The following is a 23,243-nucleotide window of genomic DNA, read 5'->3' on the forward strand; positions in this document are numbered from 1 at the left end:
CAGAACTAGAAGCCCAAGCACAGTGTGATAGGCCTGGGGACAGAACTGTCCCAGGCCTCACCAGAACTAGAAGACCAAGCTCAGAATGATAGGCCTGGGGATTTCAGGACAAGCAGTGCCACTCTGAAGTTGTGGACAGGGGGCCATGAGGAGTGTAGAGACCTAAGAGGTGAGTGATGAGGTGAGTATAAGGACATTTTTATTTTTTTTAACATTTTGATGGCTCTTTATAGGTCAGAAAAATGCGACCAGTGGCCAACATTTTTCTCAATCTATCCAAAGCATGTTCTAAAAAATAAAATCTGAATTTTACTGAATGCAAATTTTTGTAAAATTCGAGTAGACATCACTTCCATGCAAATTCATCTCTAATTCTGATACATCGTTCTTCAGATCCAGAAGAATTCGAGAAGCCTAATCCATACTAATACTAGATATAGGTGCAGAACTCTCTATACTTAAGAGTTACGGATGCCCACAGCTTCTATTAATGCAAGAGCCTAAATTCAAAACACGGGTCCTGACGATTCTAGGTCCACCCTTGTGTAAGGTCCCTGATACCTCTTGATGTCTAACATTTGGAATGGCACAAAGTTTAGAAACATTGGTCAAAAATAGTTTCTTCCCTGCCGTCAGCATCATGGATAGCTGGAGCGATCACGCTGACGACTGTGGCCTTAAATTGAGCAAAAAGGAAAAGTCTCAAAACAAAGAAACATTGAAAGTGATTGAAGCGTGAAAACCAAAGTCACAGTGAAGTCCCCGATACCTTCCTACGTGTTCACACCTGTTCTGCACTGATGTGAGTGGGAAGCTATGCACATACAGAATGAGCCACAGGCAAATATGAAAGCCCCAAAAATGACCCCCTCCCACGATCCCATGCATTTGCAACCCCTCCAGGCATTTACACAAGGCTGAGTCATGACAGCAGTGATTAATAATGATACTTTAATACAGGAACAGAAAATCTCTCAATATAAAAATGTAATCAAGTGTTTTTCAATCATCCCAATCGGCCAGCGGTTGGAGATAAGTTCATAGCAGTACGTAACACAGCGGAATTCGAGGGGTGGGCTGTAAACACCAAGTCTATGTTATTCACTTAGTTCTCTCATTCCAGTAGCTTGAATTTTTGGAAAATTCTGACAGTGGTCATTGACTTTTCATATATAGTCCATTTGATGAGACGAGTCGCTTGCTCCTGATCTTTTGCCTTTGGATGTTTTGTAACACAATATGTAAGGTATTATGTCTACAGTTTAGCTTAGCATATACAATACATTCTTTTAAAAAAGTTCTGCCCTGTAGTACAAATTTCTCTTAATGTGAAAATATTTTCCATTACACGAGCCACTTGCTCCAGATCTTTTGGCTTTGAGTCTTTAGTTTAGCCTACAATGTACGATAAATTCTTTTCCAAAGGGTCTGCTCTGCAAGATTAACTTCTCATGTCTTCTATTACATGAGTCACTTACTCCTGATCTTTTGCCTTTGAATGTATTGGAACACAACATGTAAGATAGTCTTCTACTACATGAGTCACTTGCTCCTGATCTTTTGCCTTTGAATGTATTGGAACACAACATGTAAGATATTACATCTTCAGTTTAGCTTACAATATAGCATACATTCTTATCTGCCCTGCAAGACTAATTTCTCTCAATGTGAAAATGTTTTCCATTACATAAGTCACTTGCTCCCGATCCTATGGTTTTTGGTATTGAGTCTTTAGTTTAACCTACAATATACAATAAAATTTTTTTACATAGGCTCGGATCTGCAAAATTAACTTTTCTTCATGTAAAAATGTCTTATATGTCTTATATTACATGAGTCCCTTGCTCCTGATCTTTTGCCTTTGGATGCTTTGGAACACAATATGTAAGGTACAGCGGCTTAAGTTCAGCTTATAATATACAATACATTCTTTTACAAAGGCTCTGCCCTGCAAGATTAATTTCTCTTAATGTGAAAATGTTTTCCATTACACGAGTCACTTGCTCCCGATCTCTTGCCTTTTGGTATGGAGTCTTCAGTTTACCTTAAAATTCACAATACATTTTTTTACAAAGGGTCTGCTCTGCAAGATTACCTTTTCTTCTTGTAAAATTTCTTCCATTACATGAGTCCCTTGCTCCTGATCTTTTGCCTTTGGATTTTTTCAAAACTATATGTAGGGTATTATGTCTTCAGTTAAGCTTAGCATATACAATACATTCTTTTACAAAGGCTCTGCCCTGCAAGACTAATTTGCAGGGCAGAGCCTTTGTGGCACTAACTACAGATCTAAAGTCACTAGCTACTGATCTTTTGGTCTAGTATTAGGTTACAGTTGTAAGATGGCTTCAATTTGACAAAATATCTAATGAAATTCCTTTATAGTTAGAGATTAACTCTCCTTTTTCATAAGTTTCTGTCCTGGGGCACTAATACAGATCTAAAGTCACTAGCTACTGATCTTTTGGTCTGGTATTAGATTACATTTGTAAGATGGCTTCAATTTGTTAAAATTTCTTATTAAATTCCTTTGCACTTAGAGACTGACTTTCTTTTTTTCAGATGTTTCTATCATGGGGCACTAACTACAGATCTAAAGTCACTAGCTACTGATCTTTTAGTCTAGTATTAGGTTACATTCGTAAAATGGCTTCAATTTAACAACATTTATAATGAAATTTCTTTGTACACAGAGACTAACTTTCCTTTTTCAGAAGTTTGTGTCGTGGAGCACTAACTACAGATCTAAAGTCACTAGCTACTGATCTTTTTGTCTAGTATTAGGTTACATTTGTAAGATGACTTCAATTTGACAAAATATCTAATGAAATTCCTTTATAGTTAGAGATTAACTCTCCTTTTTCATAAGTTTCTGTCCTGGGGCACTAATACAGATTTAAAGTCACTAGCTACTGATCTTTTGGTCTGGTATTAGGTTACGTTTGTAAGATGGCTTCAATTTGTTAAAATTTCTTATTAAATTCCTTTGTACTTAGAGACTGACTTTTTTTTTCAGACATTTCTGTCATGGGGCACTAACTACAGATCTATAGTCACTAGCTACTGATCTTTTGGGCTAGTATTAGGTTACATTTGTAAGATAGCTTCAATTTGACAACATTTATAATGAAATTTCTTTGTAGATAGAGACTAACTTTCTTTTTTCAGAAGTTTCTGTTATGGTGCACTAACTACAGATCTAAAGTCACTTGCTACTGATCTTTTGATCTAGTATTAGGTTACAGTTGTAAGATGGCTTCAATTTGACAAAATATCTAATGAAATTCCTTTATAGTTATAGATTAACTCTCCCTTTTCATAAGTTTCTGTCCTGGGACACTAAAACAGATCTAAAGTCACTAGCTACTGATCTTTTGGTCTGGTATTAGGTTACATTTGTAAGATGGCTTCAATTTGACAAAATTTCTAATGAAATTTCTTTGTACATAGAGACTAACTTTCCTTTTTCAGAAATTTCTGTCGTGAGGCACTAACTACAGATCTAAAGTCACTAGCTACTGATCTTTTGGTCTAGTATAAGGTTACATTTGTAAGATGGCTTCAATTTGACAACATTTATAATGAAATTTCTTTGTATATAGAGACTAACTTTCCTTTTTCAGAAGTTTCTGTTGTGAGGCACTAACTACAGATCTAAAGTCACTAGCTACTGATCTTTAGAAGTAATTATGTGAAAAAGTCAACCTAACATATATAACTAATACATTATGTTGTAAGGTAAAGGACGGCAGCTTCTAATATTTTTTCTCCCTTAACTAGGGGCACTGGCTTCTGACTTTTAGCTCATAAACTTTTGTGTTTTACTTGATATGCCTAAAGGAAACCTATGAAGTGACTCCTATAGGAATTTGACCGTTCAGTTGTCTACTGGACCATCAGCCCTACTAGTCATCAGCCCTGCTAGAAACAGGAAAATAGAATCGTAGATTAAGAGAAAGTGATTTTTCATAGTAAATTCACTGATAATTCGACATTTCTAATAGTCCAGCAAATAAGTGCAAAAATACAGATTCTGGTCTGGAATCGCTGTGTGCTTCAGAAATGTCCTCGCAATAAGTAGGGCAAATAGTCTGTGGTTCAGAAGTAGGTAGCATGGTTGTTTTCTAGAATTTTCTGTCATTCCATTAATCCAGAATATTTCATAATCCAGCATAATCCAATATCTCGTAATCCATTCCCTTCTTTATCTGGATATCTGACGTTTCTTGGTCTCCTTCCTACTGACCCTTAACTCCACAGTCCCCGCAGTGTTATAGGATTGCGGGCACAGTCCAGTCCTGTGGAGCGTTCTCCTTTACACATCCCACGGGGATGTTACGGGCATCGTCTCTTTGTATCTGGCAACGATGGTGGCACCTAGCAATTGGTGAATGTCTCCGGGCTCTCTGGTCTTGGAGGGATGGAGACCGGCTTTATGCTTTTCGTTCGAAACATGTCAGAAATGTAGAAGGCCTGGCGAGATACAGAAAATAAAAGAAAGGTACTTCATTATTACACAGCGGATTAATGGCGCAGGACCTAATGGGGCGGAGCATGAGCTGAAGGGGCGGGGCACAACCTAAAGGGGCGGAGCACGAGCTGAAGGGGCGGAGCAGGACTCTTATCTGTGGAGTCCATGTGTCATGCTCCTCCCATTCACCACTAGGTACAATAGGGCAAAGGTTTTATCATGTAGGGCTGCTTTCCATTAGGCATCAACAAGTCAAAAAGAAAATGTATATATATATATATATATATATATATATATATATATATATATATATAGTGCCCTGTAGAATCTGCTTGTGCTGCTGGAGCAGCGGCCGGGGCCTGACAGTGAGTGTCCTTTGTGTAAAGTGAGGCAGGATATACAGATGTTTCCTGCCCTCTCCGCACCCCTCCCCCTCCTCACATTGCCAGCGGCCGAAGCACAATCCACAACACCAGGAATATTCACCTATTCTTCATTTAGACAAGACTTCCGATTCCCACTGCAGAAAAACACTCAGGACAAAAGGAGCGGGCGGAGGGCGCAGTGTTATCAAGTGTTTATATATTATCCAGACTAAATTTAGATCTGTTCTTTATGTTGTGGTTTTATCATGTGTCTATCTATCTATCTATGTATCCACATCTATCTATCCCTCTATCTATCTATCTATCTATCCCTCTATCTATCTATCTATCTATCTATCCCTCTATCTATCTATCTATCTATCTATCTATATATCCCTCTATCTATCCCTCTATGTATCCACATCTATCTATCCCTCTATCTATCTATCTATCTATCTATCTATCTATGTATCCACATCTATCTATCCCTCTATCTATCCATCTATCTATCCATCTATCCATCCATCCATTCATCTATCTATCCCTCTATCTATCTATCTATCTATCCCTCTATCTATCTATCTATCTATCTATCCTTTATCTATCTATCTATCTCTCTATCTATCTATCTATCTATCTATCTATCTATCCCTCTATCTATCTATCTATCTATCCCTCTATCTATCCCTCTATCTATCTATCCCTCTATCTATCTATCCCTCTATCTATCTATCTATCTATCTATCTATCCCTCTATCTATCCCTCTATCTATCTATCTATCTATCTATCTATCCCTCTATCTATCTATCTATCCCTCTATCTATCTATCTATCTATCTATCTATCTATCATCTATCCCTATCTATCTATCTATCTATCTATCTATCCCTCTATCTATCCCTCTATCTATCTATCTATCTATCTATCTATCTATCCCTCTATCTATCCCTCTATCTATCTATCTATCTATCTATCCCTCTATCTATCCCTCTATCTATCTATCTATCCCTCTATCTATCTATCTATCTATCTATCTATCTATCTATCTATCTATCCCTCTATCTATCCCTCTATCTATCTATCTATCTATCTATCTATCTATCCCTCTATCTATCTATCTATCCCTCTATCTATCTATCTATCTATCTATCTATCTATCTATCTATCTATCTATCATCTATCCCTATCTATCTATCTATCTATCTATCTATCCCTCTATCTATCCCTCTATCTATCTATCTATCTATCTATCTATCTATCCCTCCAGCTATCTATCCCTCTATCTATCCCTCTATCTATCTATCTATCCATCCCTCTATCTATCTATCTATCTATCCCTCTATCTATTATCTATCCCTCTATCTATCCCTCTATCTATCTATCTATCTATCTATCTATCTATCTATCCCTCTATCTATCTATCTATCTATCTATCTATCTATCTATCCCTCTATCTATCTATCCCTCTATCCCTCTATCTATCTATCTATCTATCCCTCTATCCCTCTATCTATCTATCTATCTATCTATCCCTCTATCTATTTATCTATCCCTCTATCCCTCTATCTATCTGTGACGCCCTGGGCAAGCCAGGGGTCACAGGTCATCGCACCACCACACCCTACATCCCAGTTAGGAACACCAAAGCTACTAAAATCCTTGTTGCCTTCCTCCAGGGGCTGATGTTCACACCAGGGGGTGGGCCAGGCGGTTGGCTCCGCCCACCGAGGAGTTCACAGCCCTGGAGGCGAGAGGAACCAGGGAGTCAAGTGAGGGAAGTGAAAGTGAGAGGAGGCAAGATAGAGTTTGGAGGTAGAAGTGGAAAGAACAGAGTCAGCTCAGGGAAGAGCTAGAGTGAGGAAGGAGTAAACAGTGAAGTGAAAGTGAAGTGGTAGTGGAGCAAGGAAGAAAAGAGTAAAAGTGAGGGTAGAAAGGCCTGAAGTTGGTCCGGCTAAGTGCAGGACAGGTTCAGCAAGGTCAGCAACAGCGGTGATCGTCTGCAGGGGAGACTGCTCGGAAGTTGCTGGAAGGACCGCGGACGGGTAGTGGCCCGGCGGTCTGGAGCAGTATACGAAGGACAGTCAGCACCAGGGCAGGGGCCTCTCGGACCCCTTGCAAGACTATGAGTCGCGATAATTTGCCAAATCCGTCAGTGAAGGGGACGTCTGTCTCCAAACAACCAAGTCCCGACTGAAGGCAAAAGTCCAACCATTAAGGAGGAACACCGCCACCGCCAGGGCACCAGTTCCTCGGGGCCAGCGTCTGCGAGCAAAGTAGGGCTCCTCCGGCCCATATCCAAGCCGGGGAGCGGGTTACCGGTGGGAACCCATCGCTACCAACACAGAAACACTAGGTGCAGGTCAAAGGGACATCACCGTTACCTACTGGGAGAGCAAGTGCAGCCGTCCGTGGGAACCGTCTTTCCAGCCATGTGTTTACCGAGAATTGTGTCACCGTCTCAGGCTGAGTGAGTACCACAGTGCCGGAAGGCACAGCGCTGCCCCCGCGTCCCTGCGCCCACCAGGCCCTGCATCTCCCACCTCATCACTGGGCCCCGGGATCACCAACCCCTACCCACGGAGGGGCAACACAACAACTGGCTGCTCCACATCACCACTCCCGGGTTCCCCATATCGAGCAGCGGTGGTGCTAACAAGTCACCACAACCGTGGGTGGCGTCACGGACAATAGACTATATCCCAAAACCAATCCCCTTTCACTCACGGGCGAGATGCGCCGCTCGAGAACCCCCGGGATCCGGCCCACCGCTCGAGCCACCACTGAGCAGCAGCAGCCGGACCCGAGCAGAGGGGTGAGCGCAGTGCTGACACCCTCCTCCCCGCCCGCGACATATCTATCATCTATCTGTCTATCTTTCTATCTATCCCTCTATCCCTCTATCTATCTATCTATCCCTCTATCTATCTATCTATCCCTCTATCTATCTATCTATCTATCTATCTATCCCTCTATCTATCTATCTATCTATCTATCTGTCTATCTATCCCTCTATCTATCTATCTATCTATCTATCTATCCATTTATTTGTCTATACCATTACTACATTCTTTACCTGAATACATTTGTTTAGGAAACTATCATATTTGTACTAGAAGTGACGTGTTCTTCACCCTTCTCTGCCCTCGCTGTAGTTATGGTTTGGCCTTGGGTTGGGTAATTTGATCTGGCAGGGAGGACTGTGCGGCTGTATATGTAGACCGGCTCTGGATGGAGCGCTCAGCTGGCAGCAGACTGGCATTGTGCTGACCTTGCTGGAGGAGGGGGCTGAGCGGCGGTAGTCACCAGGCCAATTAGATTTCCCTAATTTGTAAAACTCCCTAAATCCTCACATAAACAAATTAAACTAATGGCCATTGACCACACTGTTAATTAATCATTGTGTACTTACCACCCAGTAAGCGACCAGCGCCCCCTGTAGGAACCCAACAGCTACATCAGAAGGGTGGTGTCTGTAGTCCGATATCCGAGTGAGTCCTGTATACAAAGCCACAAGAATCAAGACAAACTGAACGAGAGGACGCAGGAGCCGGGCCCCTCGCCAGGTGAACCGCACCTGCAAGTAAAACTGGGGAGAGACACAGAGCGTCAGGGGCTGTTCACATTACAAAACTTAAATTCACATACTAATACAGAGCGGAAACCGGCTACAAAGAGCATATCTGTCTCTGGACTGGCCATGCCTTACACACAACACACTGATTTTAATGAGAACAGTGCAATACTTAATTTCACCAGTGGGGGGGGCACTGCAGAAAAAATGAAAATTTATTGCCATGGTAAATCTGATGTCTGAAGATCCCAACAGTTGGACAACCTCTTTAAAAGTCATGCAGGGGTTAGCTGGTGACTAGGGATGAACCAATAGATAGACATCAAGTGAAGCCTATTCATCAAGTGAGGCTTAGACATCGAGTGAGGATTAGACATTGAGTGAGGCCTACTCATCAAGTGAGGCCTAGACATCAGGTGAGGCCTAGAAATCGAGCGAGACCTAGACATCGAGCAAGACCTAGACATCGAGCAAGACTTAGACATTGAGTGAGGCCTGATCATTAAGTGAGACCTAAATATTGAGTGAGGCCTAAACATTGAGTGAGGCCTAAACATCGAGTGAAACCTAGACATCGAGTGAGGCCTAGTCACCAAGTGAGGCCTTGTAATCATGATGTGGGTTATTGACTAGGCCTCAAACAATATCATGACATGCACCACACCATGTGGCCTAGTGTGTGATCCACGGCCTAGATAGTACAGGAAGCGCCAAAAAGTAAAAGTAAAGATGAAAGATCAGAGTGATATCTGTGCAGAGAATCTGGTGGCGAGCTGCATGGGGGAACAGGTGAGAGCGACATTATGACAATGCGTGATACCGAGTTAGCAGAGGAGCTGCCAAAGAATATTGTGAAGGTAAAAGACAGGAACAGAAGATGCTAGCTGAGTGAAGGATTGGGTGGGGAGCTGGGTGATATCAAGACAATTGATGAGGCCTAGTGAACAGCGGAGCTGCTGAACAATATTGTGAAGATGGAAGACCGGACCAGAGGGAGCCAGTTGAGTTGAGGATTGGATGAGGAGTTGCATGGAAAGGCAGCTGAGAGAGACATCTTGATGACATGTGAAGCCTAGTGAACACCAGAGCCACCAAGGGACACTGTGAAGGCGGATAATTGGACCAGAGGGACAAGGTGGGTAGCTGCGCGGAGGAGCAGGAGAGGTTGATATCAGGACAGCTTGTGAAAGCTCGAGTTGCCGAAGAACACCATGATGAAAGAAGACTGGACCAGAATAAGCTAGCTGTGCAGAAGGACAGGTAAGGCCGGTATCATGGCAACGAGTGAGGCCTAGTGACAGATGACAGACAAGAGGTAGCAAGCTGTATGGTGGATTGGGTGGATGGCAGACCAGGCTGAATGGAGGATTGGGTGGATGGAGCAAGAGGGAGCAAGCTATAGGGTGGATTGGGTTGATGACAGACCAGAGGGAGCAAGCTGCATGGTGGATTGGGTGAATGACAGACAAGACGGAGCAAGCTGCATGGAGGATTGGGTGGATGACAGACAAGAGGGAGGAAGCTGCATGGAGGATTGGGTGGATGGAGCAAGAGGGAGCAAGCTGTATGGTGGATTGGGTGGATGAAAGACCAGAGGGAGCAAGCTGCATGGAGAATTGGGTGGATGGAGCAAGAGGGAGCAAGCTGCATGGAGGATTGGGTGGATGACAGACCAGAGGGAGCAAGCTGTATGGTGGATTGGGTGGATGACAGACAAGAGGGAGGAAGCTGTATACAGGATTGGGTGGATGACAGACAAGAGGGAGGAAGCTGCATGCAGGATTGGGTGGATGACAGACCAGAGGGAGCAAGCTGTATGGTGGATTGGGTGGATGACAGACAAGAGGGAGGAAGCTGCATACAGGATTGGGTGGATGACAGACAAGAGGGAGGAAACTGCATGGTGGATTGGGGGATGACAGACAAGAGGGAGCAAGCTGCATGGAGGATTGGGTGGATGGAGCAAGAGGGAGCAAGCTGCATGGAGAATTGGGTGGATGGAGCAAGAGGGAGCAAGCTGCATGGAGAATTGGGTGGATGGAGCAAGAGGGAGCAAGCTGCATGGAGAATTGGGTGGATGGAGCAAGAGGGAGCAAGCTGCATGGAGAATTGGGTGGATGGAGCAAGAGGGAGCAAGCTGCATGGAGAATTGGGTGGATGGAGCAAGAGGGAGCAAGCTGCATGGAGAATTGGGTGGTGAGCTGCGTGAAGGGACAAGTTAGAGCCAGGGCTTGGTAAGTATATATATATATTCATTCATATTTCTCTGAGGTGTGGAGAGTCTCATAACACACATTTGATTTGCGTCAAATAAATGTTATCCTACTTAAATATGCTGGCAAATTGGAGAAGCTATGCCGATTTCTAATCTCAACCAGATTACTGGTGACCTCTATAAGAACGGACATGATATATGGTATATGCAGCACTGATTATGTCAGCATGACTCCTGGATATTATAGGCTACATATACAGAACACGCGCCACCATGAGGAACGTCTCTTGCACAATCTGCCTGAGTCACCCTCACTGCTCGGTCACTCGCTGACTAGTCACCGGGCCGCACTCTGTGCCCCTACAGCCGGCGTCACACTTCTTACACTACAATATTTATTGCTAAGTCATGTCAGAGGCGGCCTAAGAAGATTGTGAGGAGGAAGTCACATTATTAATTTTTGTTTTAATTTTTTCTGTATTTTTTTTATTTTTGGAGCCGTCCAGTCTACAGAGGGGGAAGTATCACATCATCATTACATACTGGAAATTAGGAGAATTACCCTAATGTAATACTGAGGAGACAACAGGGTGTCTGAGAACTTATGGAAAAAGAAAGAAAGAAAGAAAGAAAGAAAGAAAGAAAGAAAGAAAGAAAGAAAGAAAGAAAGAAAGAAAGAAAGAAAGAAAGAAAGAAAGAAAGAAAGAAAAAATAAATGAAAAGAAGGTAAGAGAAAGTGAAAAAGAAAGAAAAACAAAGAGAGAGGAAGAAAGAGAAAGAAAGAAAGAAAGAAAGAAAGAAAGAAAGAAAGAAGGAAAGAAATAAAGAAAAAGAAAATAAGGGAAGAGAAAGAGAGAAAGTATGAAAGAAAGAAAAACAAAGAAAGAAAGAAAGAGAAAGAAAGAGGAAAAAATAATAAGAAAAAGAAACAAGTACAGAGAAAGAAAGAAAGAGAAGGAAAGAAAAATAGAAAGAAAGAAGGAAAAAAGAAGGAAACTAGGAAACAAAGGAAGAATGAAAGTAAGAAAGGAAAGAAAGGAGGAAAGCAAGGAAGGCATCAAAGGAAAGAAGGAAGGAAAGATGTAAATAAGGAAGGAAGGTAAGAAAATAGAAAGAAAGCAAAGGAAGGAAGGAAAGAAAGAAAGGAACTAAAGAAGGAAGGAATGAAATGAAGGAAATGAAGGAAGGAAGAAAAAAAGATAAGAAAGAAAGATGTAAATACCGAAAGAAAGAAAGAAAGAAAGAAAGAAAGAGAAGCAGGGGCATTGAGCTCTGCTACATCTGTACGCTATAGTCTCCTCACTGTGGCATTATTGGGATTATTTATGAGTTTTCTATCATTACTAGTGCAGATAATTGCTACTTAGAAATAAAACCCACAAAACCACCGTCCTCTTCTAGACGGGAGCTGAGTAATTTGCTTAATATCTCGCTTCCTCCTCCATCTAACCACCATCAGAGCAGACGCGACCTATATACCCTACATACATATATCTATACACACACATATACTCACCGAGAGGTATAACATGGAGTACATCGCAAAGGACGCGTGACCCGAATAGAACGATTTCCTGAAAGATAAGATATGTGGCCTGTTAATAATCTCACCTGTGTAATGTACAACGCAAAACACCTCACCAGTGTCCTGTACAGAAGCAATGAGAGGAGACGAGTCTGAGCGCCAGACTGCACTTATATCTATGCATCTACATAACACACACATCTACAGAAAGAAGCTAAAAAGTGGGGGCAAATCCCAGGATCTTCTTGATAAGAAACAGATCCCAGTGCAAAGGGTGGATAATCATCCTTCTGTATCAAGTGATTTCTCAGTTCCACATTAAAAACTGAAAAGTTTCCAGGTAGAAGTGAAATGTTACTTGTAGTTTTATTTTGTTTCAGGAAAATAGTCTGCTGTTTTACCTTTGCACTGAGGCATTGACAGCTGAAAATGTTGTAAAGGTAAAGCAGACAGCTGGGGGCTGGTATTATTGGGGTGGGAAGGGCCATACCTATTTGGCCCCTCCCAGCTTAAAAATAGCAGCCCGCAGTCACCACAGAAGTGGCTCATCCATTAGCTGGGCCACTTCTGGCGCTACTCCTGGTTCTTGTCAATTGCCCTAGTGCAGTAGAAATTGGGGAAATATTTTGGAGGGGTTGATTTCAGCTGTGTAATGTCAGTTGCCATCAAGCCCAGGGGTTAGTAATGGAGAGGCATCTATCAGACACCCCCATTACTAAACCAGTAAGTGTAAAGTTAAAAAACACGCACACACTGAAAATAAATAGTTTATTTGACTAAAGACTCCCCTACACTATCCCTCATTCACCAATTCAATAAAACAAATGAAGATCCAACCTAATCCATGGTGCAGTGGTCCCACAACGTTCCCCCCCCCTCCCGAAACTGTAACTGTATTCCAATCTATGGAGCCTTGTTCTCAGAACAAAGCTTATATATTATTATTATTATTATTATTGATTTTATTGTTGTTATTATTATTATTTTACTACTATTATTATTGTGATTGTTATTGTTATAATTATTACCATTATTAATACTACTATTATTATTATTATTAATAATAAAAATAATAATATACTTATTACTATTATAGATATTATTACTTCAATTATTATTATTACTACTATTAATAGTTTTATTACTAATTATTATATTACTGTTATTATTACTATTATTATGTGTATTGTTACTATTATTGGTACTAGTATTGCTTTTAATATTATTATTATTATTAATAATGTTATTCATTAATACTGTTATTTCTAATATTATTATTAGTGTTTTAAATTATTACTATATGATTATTAGTATTATTATTGTTGTTGTTATTATTATTATTATTAGCAGCATTAAATATTATTATTATATTAGTATTATTATTGTTGTTATTAATTATTATTATTACTGGTATTATTATTATTATTATTATTATTATTATTATTACTGGTATTAGTATTATTAGATCATTAATTATTATTATTGCTATTGAGGATATTAATAATAATAATAATTACTATTATTATTGCTGCTACTATTATTCTTAATGTTATTATTTACTATTATTATTGCTATTATTACTATTATTATGACTATTACTATTATTATTATTATTAATGATATATTGTTGCTATTATTATTATTATTATTATTATTATTATTGCTGCTATTATTATTATTATTATTATTATTATTATTATACTTCAGGAACATAAATGAACTTAACCCCTAGTAGAGAACCTCTGAGGTTACTGTCTCTGGGTCCACCTTGGTTGTCAGATTCTCTATGCTGAGATTTTCTATTTAACCCTATGGTTTCCTGTTCTCTCAGCCTCAATGTTTTATGGTTCTCTGGTAAAAACGTCTGGTGTACTCACAAAAAAACAAAACTAACTCAAACAGTTCATAGGCAGTGATCTAGCTAGAAAGTTTAATCATCAACCGTGGATTAACCCTTACTAATCCAGAGGGAAGGGAGAATGGTGACCCTGCACGCTCCAATCAGCCCTATTAGCCCCTGATAATGGCTTCCTCATTTCCCGCACATCTCTGCGGAGCGGCCATTGCTTCTGGTGATGTATTTTTGGGCTACATAGAAGTTTTTTTTTCCAGGAGTACAATCAGTCACTATACATTTTCTAGAATCCCCCTTCCCCTTTTCTTAGGCTTCCTTCAGTTTGATGACTGTCTTATACAAAGACGTGTTTGTCTTTAAGAACAGGATGATTATTACAGTGGCAATTACTGCATGTAATGAGCACCATGCGGGAAGGTCAACAAACCCCCCAGACAGAGGCCTCCTTTATGCTGAAATATTTACAAATGTTTGCAAATAGAACTGATTAAAACATTATTGATCATATCTGCCTCATTTTCATGTTTAGGCAAGATATTAGATTATTTTACTGCTTTTAGTGTAAAGAATCCTAACATAGACAGGACAGAATTAATTTACATTATAGCAAAGATGACGAGTGCTTTTGTTGTTACATATTATACACGCGGTAACATCTTTCTGTAGATGTCAAGGTGTGTTACCACTTTGTAAACTGTATTTACTGCTTTTAGTGCAAAGAACCCTAACATAGACAGGACAGAATTAATTTATGTTGTAGAAAAGATGACAAATTATTTTATTATTACATTTTATATACTCAGTAACATCTTCTGTAGATGTCAAGGCTTGTTACCACTTTGTAAAATGTATTTACTACTTTTAGTGCAAAGAGCCCTTAAATAGACAGGTCAGAATTCATTTACATTATAGCAAAGATGACGAGTGCTTTTGTTGTTACATTTTATACACTCGGTAACATTTTTCTATAGATATCAAGGCTTGTTACCACTTTGCAAAATGTATTTACTGCTTTTAGTGCAAAGAACCCTAACATAGACAGTACAGAATTAATTTATGTTGTAGAAAAGATGACAAATTATTTTATTATTACATTTTATATGCTCAGTAACATCTTCTGTAGATGTCAAGGCTTGTTACCACTTTGTAAAATGTATTTACTACTTTTAGTGCAAAGAACCCTTAAATAGACAGGTCAGAATTCATTTACACTATAGCAAAGATGTCAAATGCTTCTATTGTTACATTTTATACACTCAGTAACATCTTTCTGTAGACGTCAAGGTGTGTTACCACTTTGTCAAATGTATTTACTGCTTTTAGTGCAAAAAACTCTTTCTATCGATAGCAAGCAACCAATAACTAGAGCAGATTTCTTTTGTTTAACGCAGTAAATTGAATATATCAATTCAAAGATCTTAATATTATAATATAGCTTATATTTAAAGCTTTTACTGTAAAGAACTCTTTCAGCTTTTAATAACAAACCCATCACAATGACAACTTCTCATTAGATATAAGCATAGTTGCAATTTTAAGTTTTATAAGTTGTAAGTAAAATTTTGTTTTAAATTACGTTTTATCGATGCCATGATGTTTCCACAATTATATAACCTCTATTCACTGCTTTTATGTAAAGAACCTTCTACTTACAAACAATTAACTACAATGACAGATTTCCTTCCTTTTAATAAGATTCATTATGTAATGATTCTGTTGTGACAGGTTTCTATATATACTCAGCTGTTTTCCTTTTAAAATAATTTATATTTACTACTTTTCATCATCGTCCCCCGACGAAGCATTGTGACGAAACACGTGTTGGGACGTCGGTCCCCACGTGCCCTCCAGGATTCTCGGACGCTTTAACTGTTTGTGGTAAGCCTGTATGCCTCATTAATGATTGACTTACATGATACTGCTTGGGCACTTTTTACCCCTTTTTTTCTGGGAAATTGGTATTGAGTGACAACAGTGCCTTAGTGGGTTTTTCCGTCCATTGTGCAGCTTTATATATAGGCCCTTTGAGTTATGACCTGATTTAAGGCCATAGGCCCAGGCCATGGGTTCTGGTACTAGCTGCCCAGTGGATGTTTTTGTCCCTACATAGGATTATCCTTATGGTTATCAGGTTGCCACATTAAGTGTTGTAATCATCTGGTTTAGCAGGTCCGACACAACTTTGATATAATTCCTGGGTCACGTGGGGGTCTCCCCTCTTCCTTCACCTACTCAATCTGGTTTTTCATGATTGTTAAATTATATGTACTGTAATACCCTGTGCACTATAAAATAAAATGTTTTATACATTTGTATCACGGTGTCTATGGGGTATTTCTATACTTTGGTAAATTTAAAGACTCTTGCGCCTTGTGTTTAATATTTACTACTTTTAGCGTAAAGAACCCATTACCAGAACTATTTATCTTTGGATGACAATATTGATGCAATATGTGGTGCTAATATTATGTATATATGTGGAAAGAAAAAGTTCTGTAAAAGCAGTAAACATTAAACTTTTACATCTTTTACTGTAAAGAACCCTTTCCGGAATTTAAAGGGAAATTATTGTACCATTGGAAATGCTTGTTTTCAGCTTCTAATAGTATGACTCAATATTTTTTTTTACTTTAAAGGGAATTTTTTTTAGATATGCCCTCTGAAAATCCCCCACCATATTCCCCCTGAGCTCTTTTTTTCACAGTGATAAACACTTTACGAGAGGGGAAGCTCAGGGCCTCTGGGCTTTCAGCCAAATTCCTTGAGTCTCACCTGGCCTCCGTCACGGCACTCAGCATCCCCGTACATGTGTAGTCCTCCACATACTCGCCGGTGGTACAGTTCAGACCTCTTGGCTTACACACAGAGAGGAAGTTTGGCCTTAGTCGACCTGCGCTCAGTTTGGCTGCATTAGTCAGTGACTGTCCGAGAGCCGAGCCAAATAGGAAAGGAAGCACCTGGCGGTAAATGCTGGACAGGTAGCCGTCCCTGGGACAGGAATCCGATCTGCGCTGTCGGCTGACCCGGTGACATTCTCCAAGTACAATCTAAAGGAGAAGAAAAACATCATGAGGGTCAATGCCGACAGCTGTGACAAACAAGCGCCATGGGCAGATGTAGCAGATATGAAGTTGTCAAGAAACTACCTGGGGGGGGTCTATATATTGTGGTTTACTCTAGTTATATACAATTCAAAGGGGAGCTCTAACCTTAGTCAATCAATATCAAAACCATCACAGGTCCCCAAGATTTGTCCCCAAGAATACCTAGTGTCACCATAAGAAAAAGAAGGTAGATGGGCGATTCAGGAAACATGTTTTGAAATGTGTGATGAAGACTTCATGATGTGAGGACTATGATGAGGACTTTATGGCTTGAGGATGATAGTAAGGGCTTCCTGGTGTGGGGACTACGGGATTCATAGTGTGAAGACTATGATGAGGGCTTCATGGTGTGAGGACTATTAAGAGGTAGGTCTTCATGGTGTGAGGACAATGATGAGGGTTTCATGGTGTGAAGACTATCATGTGGACTTAATGGTGTGAGGACTATGATGAGGACTTCATAGTGTGAGGATGACAGTAAGGGCTTTGAGGTATTGGGACTATGGGTTTCATGATGTGAGGACTATGATGAGGGCTTCATAGCGTGAGGACTATGTTGAGGGCTTCTTGATGTGAGCACTATATGAGGGCTTCATGATGTGAGGACCATGATGATGGCTTCATGGTGTGAGGACTATGTGAAGACTTTATGGAGTGAGGACTATAATGACTCTCTATGGAATGAGAACTTCATGGTGTGAGGACTATGATGAGGGCTCCATAGTGGGAGGACTATGATGAGGGCTTAATGATGTAAGTACTATCATGAAGGCTTCATGATGTGAGGACTATGATGAGGGCTTCATGATATTAAGACTATGATGAGAGCTTCATGATGTACCATGATGTGAGGACTATGATGAGGGATTCATGGTGTGAGGACTATGATGAGAGATTCATGGCATGATGACTATCATGAGAGCCTCATAAAGTGATGACTATGATGAGGGCTTCATGAAGGGAGGACTATGATGAGGGTTTCATGATGTGAGGACTATGATGAGGGTTTCATGGAGCGACAGCTATGATGAGGGCTCCATGGTCTTGGGCAATGATGAGGGCTTCATGGAGTGAGGACTATCATGTGGACTTAATGGAGTGAGGATAATGGAGAAGACTTCTTGGTCTGAGGACTATTATGAGGACTTCAAGGTGTAAGACTATGGTGAAGACTTTGTGGAGTGGAGTGAGGACTATGATGACACTTTATGAAGTGAGGACTTCATGGTGTGTTGACTATGATGACGGATTCATGGTGTGACGACTAAAGTGAGGGCTTCATGGGGTGATGGTTATGGTGATGGCTTCATGATGTTAGGATTATAGCTATTGAGGAATTCATGATGTGAGGAGTATGATGAGGACTTTGTAGTGTGAAGTCTATAGTCAGGAAATCATGGTGTGAGCACTATGGTAAGGGGTTCATGTTGTGTGGCTCATAGTGAGGACTTCATTGTTGGAGGATAATAGTGAGGACATCATGGTATCAGGGCTATGATGAGGACTTCATAGTATGAGGACTATGGTCAGGATTTTATATTGTGAGGACTATGATGAAGACTTTATGGAGTCAAGATTATGGTAAGCTCTTTATCATATGAGAACTATAGTGAGGACTTCATGATGTGAGGTATATGGTCAGAACTTTATGGAGTGAGAACTATAATGAGCTCTTCATCATGTGAGGATTATGGTGAGGACTTCATGGTGTGAGGAATATGTTCCGAACTTTATGGAGTGAGGACTATGATGAGCTCTTCTTCGTATGAGGACTATGGTGAGGAGGACTTCATGGTGTGAGGTATATGTTCCGAACTTTATGGAGTGAGGACTATGATGAGCTCTTCTTCGTATGACGATTATGGTGAGGAGGACTTCATGATGTGAGGAATATGGTCAGAACTTTATGGAATTTGGACTATAGTAAAGTATGGTATGAAAACCATGTTGGGACTATATTGAGAATTTAATCGTGTGAGTTGTAGTGTGAAATTAATGACAAACATAAAGGCATCATAGACAGTAAAGATGTCTATTAGTATCCCACCTCACACTAATTAGATTGATTTATAATTTAGTAAACCCTACTTTATAATAACTGCTTCAAATATAACTGATGACCCCCATATAGGATCAGACGTACCGTGACTCCAGTGATGAGAATACCCAGGCTGATCAGCATGGTGTCGCTTACAGTTTCCTCCCGGATAGATGGAAAGTCTATGCTGTGATCATCACAGAAAAACCCACGATTCACGGGAGGAACCAAACCCAGCTCACAGATCAAGAAGGGGATGGAGACTGTAATAAGAAAGTCACAGTGTGAATTACTACTAATAAACCCAAGACAGACAGACTTCAGACTACAATATGAGACTACTTGTAGACACCAGCCAAGTAACCTTTTACCCATTTGTCAGACTCCAATAAATCTCATGTAACCGTCTTGGTTATTTGACATTCACCGTTGGCTTCTATTCTTTATTCCGGCCTGACACTTGTAAAACTACAGAAGGGTCAAAGTCTGAGTGAGTCCTAAACTATAAAACCAAGATGTGAAATGCTGATGTTCCACTCCCTCTAGTAATACGATATATGTCTCTGTGTGTAATCGTGACACCAATCTTTTAGGCTGAACCTAAAGCATGTGGTAAAGAATGCCGGACACTGTGGGATCATTTGTGGTTGAGATTACTGGTGACCACTGTGTCAGCTTATCGGCAGCTACTTTCTAATTTTAGGCAACTTCTGTTCTCACGGAAGTGATTAATGGGTCAAATACTCCACTACTCTGCAACATTCAAAAATAGGACATCCATACACCAATATAGAATAAATTATTGAGATAAAGCTTATATAAAAGTGAGGAGGTCATCTCAAGCTCCATCCTGGTGGCACTATCTCAATGTTGTACCACCAGCCTTCTCCTCCAAAGGATGAAGAAGACAAACAAGTGGCATGATCACCTCATCTAAAATGGGGCATGATTTAACAGCATCAATGGAGAGGATAATCTTTCGCCCCATCCATTCTGGCAGCACAATTTTAATGTTGTATCACCGGTCAAAAAGTAACACCAACCTTCTTCTCCTCCAAAGGATGAAGAAGACGTATGCGCACTTCTTCTAGAATGGGGCTCAATCTAACCACACCAATGGAGATGATACCCTTTCGTCACCTCCATCCTGGCAGCACAATATCAATGTTGTACCACCAGCCAGAAAATAGCACCAACCTTCTTCTTCTCCAAAGTATGAAGAAGACAAACAAGTGGCATGGTCACCTCTTCTTGAATGGGGCACAATCTAACAACACCAATGGAGAGAATACCCTTTTGCCTCGTCCATCCTGGTGGCACAATCTCAATGTTGTACCACCAGCCAAAAAATAGCACCAACCTTCTTCTTCTCCAAAGGATGAAGAAGACGAACAAGTGGCATGCTCACCTCTTCTAGAATGTCGCACAATTTAACAACACCAATGGAGAGAATACCCTTTTGCCTCCTCCATCCTGGTGGCACTATCTCAATGTTGTACCACCGGTCAAAAAGTAACACCACCAACCATCTTCTGCTCAAAAGGATGAAGAAGATGAACAAGTGGCATGCTCACCTCCTCTAGAATGGGGTACGATTTAACAGCACCAATGAAGAAAATACACTTTTGCCTCCTCCATCCTGGTGACACTATCTCAATGTTGTACCACCGGTCAAAAAGAAACACCAACCTTCTTGTCCTCCAAAGGATGAAAAAGACGCATGCTCACCTCTTCTAGAATCGGGCACAATCTAACAACACCAATGGAGAGGATACCCTTTTGCCTCCTCCATCCTGATGGCACTATCTCAATGTTGTACCACCAGTCAAAAAGTTACACCATCCTTCTTCTGCTCCAAAGGATGAAGAAGATGAACAAGTGGTATGCTCACCTCTTCAAGAATGGGGTACGACTTAACAACACCAATGAAGAGAACACCCTATCATTTTTATACCCTGAAATCTAGAAAATGATTATTAGTCTTGAAGATCAACCTACACTTCAATCTTGTCTTAATGGACAAACATGTGATTGGCCAACAGGGCATAAGTATGCTCCACGGCCAAGGATCTACTTAAAGGATCTGGTCAATGATCGATCTTTAAGGAACCTAAGGAACCTTCATTCATATATAAGGTGTAAAGTAGATAAAAATGCAATAATAATAATAATAATAATAATAATAATAACAATAATACAAAAGATAAACCAGGAGGAGCTGTGGGAACTGATTGGACTCTGCAATGGATCCTAACCTATATATGACTATTCGCCTTCCTCATACGTTACCAATAGCATCAATCAACACATAAAATATGAATAAAAAGTGGTAAAAATTCAGTAAATACAGTTTAAAGTAAAGTAAAATTAATTATAAAAGTCTAGCAAATGGAAGATAAATATGAGGAAATAAAAAAATGTGCATGAAATAGAAAATTAATTTAAAAAGTCAGGAAAATTCCTGATGAAGTCCAGGAATTAAATTGAAAAGTTCAGAAATTCCTAAAAAACTTTTAGGAAATATAGGAAATATAATTTAAAAATCATAAATTCTTGAAATATAGTTTAAAGTTTAGAAACTTAGTAAAAGAAATGTAGTAAATATAATTTAAAGTCCAGAATTTTGTAAAAAAAATTCTAAGAAGTAGAAATAAAAGTTAAGTAATTCACGAAAAACAAAAAATTGGCAATACAGTTTCCAAATATTTCCTGCGCTGCAAAAGACAAGTGTATGGCACAATGACGGGCACGTACGTACCCACACATAGGCACAGCAAGTCCAGGAAGACCAGCGACCTTCTGGATCCTTTGCTGACTTTGGTTTTGGGCTCCCGGTGGGCACAGTGGCCCCCAACCGTGACCTTGAGGACTCTGGGGTCTGGACACCAGTCCGGTGCTCCTCCGGGTGTGAGATGCATTGTGCCGGCTCGGTAATAGAAGTGGGACAGCCTTGGCCTCTTGTGTGTGTGTTCCTCTGATCACAGAGGCTTCTGAGTTTGTCAGCAGAGAACAGAGACAGTTAAGAGAGCGAGAGGAAGGGAAGGAGGAGCTGGGAGGGTTGTATGAGGGGGTGAGACAGACATTGGAAGGAAAGAGAGGAAGAGAGATAACTGTTTAGGAAAAGAGAATAATGTAGCTAAAATCTGAGCCCGGAGAGGTCCACACCCTAAAGTCATCTCTACGGGACCCTGCAATCTAGGAGCGTCCATATGTTCTTGAGATTGGATTTGAACTTAAGAAACGCTGGAGGGGGAAGAAGCGTAGACAAGCGGGTACACGAGCGAGCAAGTGAATGTATAGTCATATAGCCTAATCACATCATTGGAAAAATTACTCATTGAAGGCTTCCCTAATTCCCAAAATTTAGATTACATAATAGTCCCATACACAGACAGAAAATGCCCCATTTGCAAGAACAATATATGGGCCCTTTGCAGCCCATGAGCAATTTTCTACTTTAGAGGTAGAAATGGGCCCCCCAACCTCTCGGGACCCTGTGGTTGTGTAGCGCCCCATGGGGCAAGGGGTTAACCTACTCGTTGCTGAGCCGTTTCGGGTCGGGTCAGGTGATGTTATGGGTGGCCTTTCCCGGTTCCGTTGCCCCGAGGCGTACAGTAAATGGTGAGGAAAGTGGGATGTTGGGGAAAGTTTGTCATGAAGACACCTGTGGTATGCGGCCAAGGAGTAGCCGCTGCTGCAGAATTCCTCTCCGAGGCAGGTGTTATGGCAGCCGGGATGGTGTCGCTCCCCACCAGCGGAGCTGGCCACGGGTAGATAACGGCGGGATGGCAGTCCCTTCGGAGCGCCGGTGCATGGGGTGACGGCGTCGCTAATCAGAGTCTGAGTCTGCAACTCCAGTTCCAGGTTCTTTTACTCACTGATTCCAAGCTGCACCCAGGTGCTGGTCTCCACTGTCATGGGCTCCAGTCAATCCCAGGCAAGTAAGAGGGCCACCACCGGTGTTTGAAGAGAGAAGGAGAGAGAGAATGTCTTATTTCTAGGATGTCCCCCTCAGCCGTTAGGTACCCTGGCTGAACTCCTGCTCCAAGCCCCAGGCCTAGTAAAGTCCAAGTTTTTCAGAGATGTCTTGTCAGAACTA

At 40.7% G+C, this 23,243-nt stretch overlaps 1 protein-coding gene across 1 annotated transcript; it reads right to left on the minus strand.

Annotated features, from left to right (window-relative positions):
* Positions 1–937: 937 nt before the first annotated feature.
* LOC142304355 (phospholipid phosphatase 3-like) lies at positions 938–22,116 on the minus strand. The gene is made up of 7 exons (XM_075346659.1): positions 21,903–22,116; positions 19,250–19,407; positions 16,775–17,049; positions 12,139–12,196; positions 8,246–8,422; positions 2,283–4,473; positions 938–2,240 (listed from the first exon to the last, which is right to left on the minus strand). The coding sequence occupies exons 1-6, from the start codon at positions 22,060–22,062 to the stop codon at positions 4,378–4,380; spliced, it is 924 nt and encodes a 307-aa protein (XP_075202774.1). The 5' UTR covers positions 22,063–22,116; the 3' UTR covers positions 938–2,240; positions 2,283–4,377.
* Between the last annotated feature and the right edge of the window lie 1,127 nt (positions 22,117–23,243).

Source organism: Anomaloglossus baeobatrachus, chromosome 4 (genome assembly GCF_048569485.1).
Source record: "Anomaloglossus baeobatrachus isolate aAnoBae1 chromosome 4, aAnoBae1.hap1, whole genome shotgun sequence".
Taxonomy (NCBI): domain Eukaryota; kingdom Metazoa; phylum Chordata; class Amphibia; order Anura; family Aromobatidae; genus Anomaloglossus; species Anomaloglossus baeobatrachus.